The sequence below is a fragment of the Narcine bancroftii genome, chromosome 3 (assembly GCF_036971445.1).
Source record: "Narcine bancroftii isolate sNarBan1 chromosome 3, sNarBan1.hap1, whole genome shotgun sequence".
NCBI classification, from domain to species: Eukaryota; Metazoa; Chordata; class Chondrichthyes; order Torpediniformes; family Narcinidae; genus Narcine; species Narcine bancroftii.
In genome coordinates, this window is record NC_091471.1 from 228961293 (window position 1) to 228971129 (window position 9837).

Below are 9837 nucleotides of genomic sequence, written 5' to 3' on the forward strand. Positions count from 1 at the left end.
GATGAGCTCCCATCTTCCCTCCACCCCCATTGCAACAGCTGGATAGCTCAATGGCCAACCATTGACCAACCAATTCCATATCTCTTTCCCACACTGACACAGTAGATCTGTCCATGACTCGTGTACTGCAAGGTATTTGAAAATAAATACCATTAACATGCAAGTACGTCGTTAAAATATAAATTATTTTAAATAATTAATAATAACGTTAATTGAAACCAATTTGAATAAATCCTAACCGAGTGGACCTGTGAAATTTCAGACCAACTCATTTCCAGGAGAAGGAAATCAAAGTTATCCCCATTGAGTGTTAGTGATGCAGATCTGGGGTCTCTAAACCTGTTAGACCAAAACCAATGAGGACGAGAACATGGTGAAGAGCCTGGGGCGAATATTGCACAATAACGACGAAATTAGCTGTAAATGTACAAATACGTTCGAATATTTTATCAAAATCAGTCTGCTGCAGTTAATGTGATCATTGTTCAATTTTTTCGAGTTAAACAGAATATATATTTCACTCCTTTTGCCATTTCCTCTCTGTGTCAGTACATAAATACACGTGTTGGTACAGAAGCTGAGAAGCCGCAACGTAAGCAAAAATTGCTGGGCGATATATACTGAGGTGTTCAAATATTTATCTGTCTACCTATAGTTTTGAGTTTGCCAGATTAATAGAGCATCCACAATAATATGAAATTAGCTGATATGGCGAACAACAAAATCATTGACTTTTTTCCGGTCCTCCATCTCTGGGTCCTTCTGGTTCTCACTGGTGCACCGGAGCTCCCGACGGACCTTATTTGCCGCTATAATGTGTCTGATTGTGGAACAAGTGAACAATGTTATATAGAGAATTTAGGTTAAAATGACTTAAGTTAAAATGTGATGATTAATCATAAAAAGGGAAGCCAGAACGGACAGGGAGCTTACTAGCAGCCAAGGACAAAAGGTTCAGCTGGATATGTTTTTTTTTAAACCTATCTTTTCATGGTCATAGTGAGAGACATGCAGGAGACAAAAGATTGATAAGAAGGGTGAGAAACAGAATTTAGTGTATGTAGAGTTCGCAGCGTACGTAACGAACGTGATAATTAAAAATGCAGTTATACTTAGAATGCTTTTGCAATACTAACCAATTAAAACAGTATTAATAAGAAGGGGAAGGGCAAACAATAAGGGTATAAAAATCAATGCACTGTATGTATCGGGGCTTAACTGGTGAGAAGCCAGTTGAGTCCAACTCTGCAGACTTGTAAATAAAGCTTGTCGTGTCATCAGTTTTAAAGAGACTCATGTGTGAGAAGTTTTATTTCTGACAAATGGGGGCTCGTCCGGGATCTACACTCCGGCCGTGAGGGGAGGCGAGAAGAGGGACATCGAAGGCGGTGCACCCCGCTGAGTTCAGCGGCTCCTAGTCCCTTGCTCGTCGCTTCGGGCGGCTTGAGCGAGTGGTATCCGGACAAGGTGACACGACAAGACGGAGAGGAGAAGGGTGACGGTTCAATCCCCGGGAAGACACCGGTAAGTGACGACTTACGATTGTGGTGTGGGGATTGGGTAACAGGTGTAACGGGATACACCTGTTTGGATAAAAAAAACCTAACGTAATAGATCAGGTATAGAGCTTTTGTCGTGGCATGAGGACCCTGTCGTGGGACTCTAGGATAGACCCCAGGGAAACCTCGGCGGTAACCGAAGGAGGGACAGCACCTCCGACGAAGTGCCGAGAAGAGAGGGGTCAACCCCAGGGAAACCTCAGCGGTAACCGAAGGAGGGACAGTACCTCCGACGAGGCGTCTGAGAAGAAGGGAGTAGGGTCCAGAACGAGAGGGTCCTCAGCAACGATAAACAGATCTAGGTGGGAAAATGGGAGGATCAAAATCTAAGGGCTCGTCTGAAAATTCAGGACAATTCCTGGGAGTTCCCTTTGACAGCCCTTTGGGGAGAATGTTTGAAAATTGGGATAGTAAAAGATATCGAGACAAAAACAAGAAAAAGATGGTCCAATATTGTCTCCTTTGGTCGAAACAACCTATTAAAGGTTCCTCGGTCTGGTGGCTGAAATTTGGATCTGATGAGGATTGGGTTAGACAAGCATTAAACATATATGTAAATTCGAGACCAAAGGTGAATCAAGAAGAGTCAGCGTATGCATTTTGTTGGGTTCCCTGGCCAGGATCCTTAACAAAATGTTTTAAATTGAGGGTAGCGGGAGAAAAGAAGTGGGAACCTCTGGACAACCTTCCCCTTCCTTATATTCCCCCGGTGCCTACTGCGCCCGAGGAAAGCTCATTACCGGAGGGGAAAGGTGATGAATCTGATTGCCCCGAAAGGGGTCGGGAAATAAAGAATGAATTAAGGGAGTCGGACCCTAAACTTCCACCGGTAAACCGACCCTGGACAAGATCCCAGACTGGTCCAGGACCATCAAAGTTTTCAGTAAGCCTAAATCCCCTGAGGGAAGTTCCTATGGGAGGACCGGGAGGGGGAACGGGATATGTGAATGTTCCCCTAACTAGTACAGAGGTGCGGGGATTTAAGAAAGAAATGAAAAAGTTATTGGAAGATCCTATAGGACAGGCTGAACAGCTCGACCAATTCCTGGGACCAAACACATATACGTGGGAAGAGATGCAGGCAATAATGGGAACATTATTCTCACCCCAGGAGAGGCAGATGATTCGACGGGCTGCCCTCCTCATGTGGGAATATGAACACCCCATGAACAAAAATATCCCTTAAATGAACCCAGGTGGGACAAACGAACACCCGAGGGATTGGCAAGTATGAGACAATATAGAGAGTGGACAATTAAAGGGATACGGGAGGCTGTGCCAAAGGGTCACAATTTCACCAAGGCATTTGGGAACCACCAGGGGAAAGACGAGTCCCCTACTGATTTTTTTGGAGAGGGTGAGAAAGAATGTCCAACAGTATGCTGGCGTGGACCCTAGTACACCAATGGGTGAACAGCTTATTTGAATTGAATTTGTTTCCAAATCATGGCAGGACATTAGAAAGAAACTAGAAAAGGAGGAGGACTGGAGTGAAAAACCCCTAAGCGACCTGTTAAAAAAGGCGCAAAAATTATATGTGCAGAGAGAAGAAGAAGATCAAAAGAGGGCGACAAAGGTTATGGTACAGACTATCCGACAGATGAATGCCGAATCCAGAGGCAAAAGAAAACAAAACCTTCCTCTAAACAATCCAAGATATCCAAGAGAGGGAAGACCCCGGAGGTTCGTTAAGTGCTATTACTGCAATGAGGAAGGACACTTTAAGAGGGAATGCCCCCGATACAAGAGGGAATTGCATGCCCTCGAACTTATGGAAGAAGATTAGGGGGGTCAGGGATTCCAAATGTTAGGGACCAAGTATAAGAGGGAACCCCTGGTAAAATTAAAAATTGGTCCCAAGGGAGAAGAGGTGGTGTTTATGGTGGACACAGGAGCGGAACGAAGTAGTGTAATAACTGTGCCAATCGGAACTGAACCTGTAAAAAGTAATTTGACAATTTCTGGGATAGAAGGGGCTCCCAGAATGGTATCAATAATTCCCCAAGTAACAGTGAAACTGGAAGAAAGAGAAGGGGTACAAGACCTCTTGTTGTTACCATCGGCTGGATTTAACCTCCTAGGAAGGGACTTACAGGCTCTCCGAGGTTTGGGTGCTCTCCCTGTGGACGGAGAAGTGCGAGTCCACCTCTGTGCTTTAAAGGAAGAGGATGAACGGCAGATTGACGAGAGAGTCTGGTATAAGGAGGGAAATCGAGGAGGTCTGGACATCCCACCTTTACATGTCACATTAATACCAGGTCATCAGCCGGTAAGGAAACGTCAGTATCCTATTTCTTTGGAAGGGAGAAAAGGGCTACAGCCGGTAATTGAGACTCTAATACGAGACGGACTATTAGAAGAATGTATGTCACCTTATAACACCCCTATACTCCCAGTGAAAAAGTCAGATGGATCCTATCGCCTAGTTCAGGATCTAAGAAGTTTGAATGCTATTGTTCAGACCCGCCACCCAGTGGTGCCTAATTCCTATACTATTATGAGTCGGATTCCCCCAGACCATGAGTGGTTTAGTGTTATCGACTTGAAGGATGCCTTCTGGACGTGTCCATTAGAAGAGGAAAGTAGAGATATGTTTGCGTTTGAATGGGAAAATCCATGGACAGGTAGACGGAGACAGCTTCGGTGGACTGTATTGCCCCAAGGGTTCACTGAATCTCCGAACCTGTTTGGATAAATGCTAGAACAAATCCTGGTGGACTATCCACAATCTGATGATTCCCAACTAATGCAGTATGTGGACGATTTACTATTATCAGGACCCAAGGAACAAGAAATGAGGGGAGATACAATTAGACTCTTGAATTATCTGGGGAAAAAGGGTCTACGGGTGTCCAGGAACAAGTTACAGTTCGTTGAGAGAACTGTGGTATATCTGGGACACCAGATAAGTAAAGGACAGAAACGGATTACCCCTGAACGGATTGCGGGAATCACTAGAATGCCGTTACCCCGTAATAAGAAGGAAATAAGACAATTCCTGGGACTCTTAGGTTACTGTAGGTTATGGATAGAGGACTACTCAGCTTTGGTGAAGTTTATGTATGAAAAGCTGACAAATGAAAATGAATATCCATTGAAATGGACCCGGAGGAGGAGGGATGGTTTGAGGACTTGAAGCATCGCCTGACACAAGCCCCAGTACTCACTCTGCCCTCTTTAAAACAGCCCTTCCAGCTATTTGTCACTCATAACCAAGGAACAGCTGTGGGAGTTTTAACACAGGAAAAAGGCGGTCAGCGACACCCAGTGGCTTTCCTTTCCAAAATGATGGATCCAGTGTCTCGCGGATGGCCGACGTGTATCCAGGGAGTAGCGGCTGCTGCTCTGTTGGTAGAGGAAGCACGTAAACTTACTTTTGGAGGAAAGATGACTGTGTACACCTCCCATTCTGTGAGTGTTTTATTAACACAAACTGCCCATCGATGGCTGACTGATTCTCGCATATTAAAGTATGAAACCATTTTAATGGTCGGAGAAGATCTACAGTTTGCAAAGATTAATAGCTGCAACCCAGCTCAGTTTTTATACGGCAGTGAAACAGAGAGAGAGGTGGAGCACGACTGTGTCGAGTTGACAGATCTTCAGACCAAGACCCGAGAAGACCTTTGCGATACTCCGCTGGGAGAAGGATATGAATTCTACATTGACGGCTCCGCCAGATGTGTTAACGGAATGAGAAGTGGGTATGCTATAATAGAAGGAAATACTTGGAAAGTAGTAGAATCCACGAGACTACCCGGAAGCTGGTCAGCACCATCCTGTGAACTATATGCCTTGCAGAGAGCCCTCAGAATACTGGCAAAGAAAATTGGAACGATTTACACTGATTCCAAATACGCATACGGGGTAGTGCATACCTTTGGTAAGATCTGGAAGGAGCGTGGTCTAATTACATCAAGAGGAAAGGAATTGGCACACGAACAGATGATTACTCTGACTTTAGAAGCCTTGACATTACCCCAGGAAATAGCAGTGGTCTACATACCAAGCCATCAAAGGGGAGATACCCCGACAGCAATTGGAAACAGACTGGCTGATGACGAAACCAAAAGGGCAGCCATGCAACAAGAAGTCCGTTTGCTGACCTTAATCCCAATAAGACAAGGCATAAAGAAGGCTCCCATTTTCACTGCTAAGGAAGAAAAGGACATGGCTCAGCTGGGCGCAAACCAGCTGCCTGATGGAACATGGAAGACACCAGATGGAAGAATGGTTCTAAATAAAGAAATAACTCGCAATATTTTAAAACACCTGCATCATCAGAGCCACTGGGGCACCCAAGCCTTATGTGACACAGTGCTTCGAGAATATGTGTGTAAAGGAATCTACACCTTGGCCCAACAGGAGGTGCAGAATTGTCACCTATGCACGAAAATTAATAAGAAAGTAATGAGGACAGGGACCATGGGAGGTCAACCATTAGCCATACGCCCTTTTCAACGTATCCAGATCGACTTCAGAGTTACCTCAAGTCCAAAGATGGAAATATCTGTTGGTGGTAATAGATCACTTTACCCGATGGGTGGAAACCTTCCCAACAGTAAATGCTACAGCCTCTACAGTAGCTCGCCTCCTCCTAGAGCAGATAATCCCCAGATATGGTATAATGGATTCTATAGACTCAGACCACATTTTTCTTCAAAAATCCAGCAATTGATTTGTAATACATTACAGGTCTCTTGGAAATTGCATACCCCTTGGCATCCACAAAGCTCAGGGAGGGTTGAACGTATGAATGGAACCCTAAAAATGCAATTGACAAAATTAATGGTGGAAACTAAAATGCCTTGGATAAAGTGTCTGCCCCTGGCTTTATTGAGAATTCGTACGGCCCCACGAAAAGATGTAGGGTTGTCCCCTTATGAAATGATGTTTGGGCTTCCCTTCTGGAGTACAGTTGAGGGGTGTCCCACCTTGGGAAAAGGGGATATATTTGTTAGGAACTATTTACAGGCACTGTCACGCTCTCTTGCAGATTTACGAAAGAGAGGACTATTGGCACAAACACCGCCTCTAGACTTTTCTTTACACAAAGTGGAACCAGGAGATTGGATTCTCATCAAGACCTGGAAAACTGAAAAACTCCAGCCCCAGTGGGAAGGTCCATACCAAGTTCTCTTAACTACAGAGGCTGCAGCACGAACAAGAGAGAAGGGGTGGACGCATGCATCCAGATTTAAGGGACCTGTAGAGGCGCCTCAGGACCCTGATACGAACTCAGACTGGACTTGTGTTCCTGGAGAAAAACCTCTTACTTTGCAATTTCGCAGAAAGACTTGATTCACAATGTTATTGTTATGTTCTTTGATTTTTCTTAGTTTGCCTATGTCTTTATCAGGTGTGAAATGTAAGAAATGCAGAGACACAGTGGTCCTGTTTCAGGACCACATTTGGGGAAGAAAGGAGGGTAATTTTATTTCCCATACCTCAGTTCCTGAGAAATGCTGGGCAGAAAATACCACCCAACATCCATATACCCCTTGTGTGGAAAAAGAAGGAAATAATATGGGTCATTATATACAGATTCCTAATACCACTCCTTTCCCTCTTAACGGTTGGAAGGGTGACTCAGGCCCACCATGCCCTGATGGACTCTGGTTTTGCATACACCAGCGTACTGTTCCAATGAAAAGTTCCACTCCACACTCGAAAGTGCCTGCCCCTTTAAGACAGCCGGACTTAGTTCGAGTCCATCCAAATAACCATGAAAGTTTCGGTAATGCAGTTGGGGGAGATAACCTTTTTGTAGATCTTGCAACTAAAATTGCAGGAACTTTTAATGTAACCAATTGTTGGGTCTGCGGGGGTCCACGGATGTCAGAGCAATGGCCTTGGTGGGGGGAGTCCCTCAATTTATTGACCATGATTTCCCGAATTTGGACAACTAACCGAACGAGATCAAGAGAAACTTGGTTTCTCTCTAACGTCCCCTCTGGTTTTTATTGTCTCTCACGAACCGGCAAATACCCAGTAGGAAAAAGTCCCTGCAAGGCTGTATGGATTCGCATTTCGCCTGGTATTTTCACTTGGTTTCCTAAACCCCTGACTTGGTTCTTATCCACTGTTTTTAAAACTAATTGCCTACCCCTGTCTAATAGCAGTATTCAGTTTTGGAATTGTACCAGTTCCACCATCACAGGACCATACCAATCAAACCCCGTTCTTAAAAGAGTTTGGGAAAGGGGGTATGGAGTATCCCCAAATGGATTATTCTGGGTATGTGGTAATAAAGCTTATACTCGTCTCCCCTCACAGTGGAGTGGAACTTGTTTCCTAGGAATAATCCGCCCAGAATTTTTCCTCCTACCCCACGATCACGGTCATAAATTAGGAGTGAAGGTTTTTGATACATTACACCGTCAGCCCCGCTCTAGCACGGTACATTTGGGACAATGGGGAGATGATTGGCCTCCAGAACGCATAATTCAATATTATGGTCCCGCTACATGTGCTCAAGATGGATCCTGGGGTTATCGTACTCATATTTATATGTTAAATCACATTATTCGCTTGCAAGCAGTCCTTGAAATTGTTACAAATCAAACAGCTTTAGCCCTGCAATTACTTGCATCCCAGCAAGGTCAAATGCGCTCTGCTATATATCAGAACCGTCTGGCCCTAGACTGTCTCCTAGCCACGGAAGGAGGTGTATGTGGAAAGCTTAATTTGACTAATTGCTGCTTACAGATTGATGATAATGGCCAAGCCATTCGAAAAATCGCTGATAATATTCGTACTTTGTCCCATGTACCGGTTCAAACCTGGCATCCTTTTGCAAAATTAAATTGGATGGACAAATGGTTTGGAGGAACCTGGTGGCGTACCTTATTGTGGGTCATCGGAGGTATTTTATTCCTCCTACTTATTTTGCCCTGTATTATTCCCTGTCTACGCAGCCTGGTGATTTCCATGGTCCAACAGGCTATGCAACCAGGGGGACTGGGAGACCCCGTTAGAATTTTACTTCAGCACGAGATTAATGTATCATGAAACGTTTCTCTTCCCCAGGTTAAAATCCCCATTCATATCTATATATAATACACACATTTTAAAGAGAGAAAGGGGTGGATTGTTATATAGAGAATTTAGGTTAAAATGACTTAAGTTAAAATGTGATGATTAATCATAAAAAGGGAAGCCAGAACGGACAGGGAGCTTACTAGCAGCCAAGGACAAAAGGTTCAGCTGGATATGTTTTTTTTTTAAACCTATCTTTTCATGGTCATAGTGAGAGACATGCAGGAGACAAAAGATTGATAAGAAGGGTGAGAAACAGAATTTAGTGTATGTAGAGTTCGCAGCGTACGTAACGAACGTGATAATTAAAAATGCAGTTATACTTAGAATGCTTTTGCAATACTAACCAATTAAAACAGTATTAATAAGAAGGGGAAGGGCAAACAATAAGGGTATAAAAATCAATGCACTGTATGTATCGGGGCTTAACTGGTGAGAAGCCAGTTGAGTCCAACTCTGCAGACTTGTAAATAAAGCTTGTCGTGTCATCAGTTTTAAAGAGACTCATGTGTGAGAAGTTTTATTTCTGACAAACAACAGCATTAAAATGATCGATAACAATGGAGTAATTATACTGTCTATATACTCGTATGCTTTCTATCCGGATGATGTTAAATATTCAGGTGTGGTGACACAGCGCCACAGGACATGGTCAAGTATATCGTGAGGCTCCACTGTGAAGAAAACAGGAATTGCCTTCCAACAGCTCAATGTCCCCACTGCAACTATGACCAACCTCGCTGTTCTCTGAGTGCAATATCTTTCCCGAACCTTCTGGCAGCAGATGGCGATGTAACGATCAAATGTGAACGCAACTGTGAACCAAACCGAGCAGTCCATTGCTGCAACGCTCAGGACCATTGTCACTGCGCAGATCATAGTGATGAGCAGAAAATTAACAAACAAATACATATTGTTAATCTGCTCGCCAATAACAGCAGTTAAAAACCACTATGAGGTCTCCTGATGCCATGGCCACCAGGTAGTGAGTAACGCATTTCGAGGGGCTTCCTTTTCCATGAGATAAGATCACAATCGCCATTATATTAACTAAGTGTGAAGCAATAATATTTAGTCCTGTATATGTCTAAATTTATCAGTCACATTTGGTCGATATAGGTAAAATAATAAATTGTGACAAGGTTGGTTTGAGCCACTCCCCCCCCCCCCCCACACACACACACACCCTACCTCGCCCCCTCCCATCATTTATTTTGGTTTTGGCCTGTGTTGGAATCTT

At 44.0% G+C, this 9837-nt stretch overlaps 1 protein-coding gene across 2 annotated transcripts; it reads left to right on the forward strand.

Annotated features, from left to right (window-relative positions):
- The first annotated feature begins 634 nt into the window (after window positions 1-634).
- Window positions 635-9126, forward strand: LOC138758200 (uncharacterized). 2 transcript variants are annotated; one of them, XM_069926796.1, is made up of 3 exons: window positions 640-1524; window positions 3665-6471; window positions 6521-9126. In XM_069926796.1, exons 2-3 carry the CDS (start codon window positions 4659-4661, stop codon window positions 6595-6597), a joined length of 1890 nt encoding a protein of 629 aa, XP_069782897.1. In that variant the 5' UTR covers window positions 640-1524; window positions 3665-4658; the 3' UTR covers window positions 6598-9126. The 2 variants fall into 2 exon arrangements, with proteins under 2 accessions (XP_069782896.1, XP_069782897.1); XM_069926795.1 differs by having other exon boundaries at window positions 635-6471.
- Window positions 9127-9837: the final 711 nt, after the last annotated feature.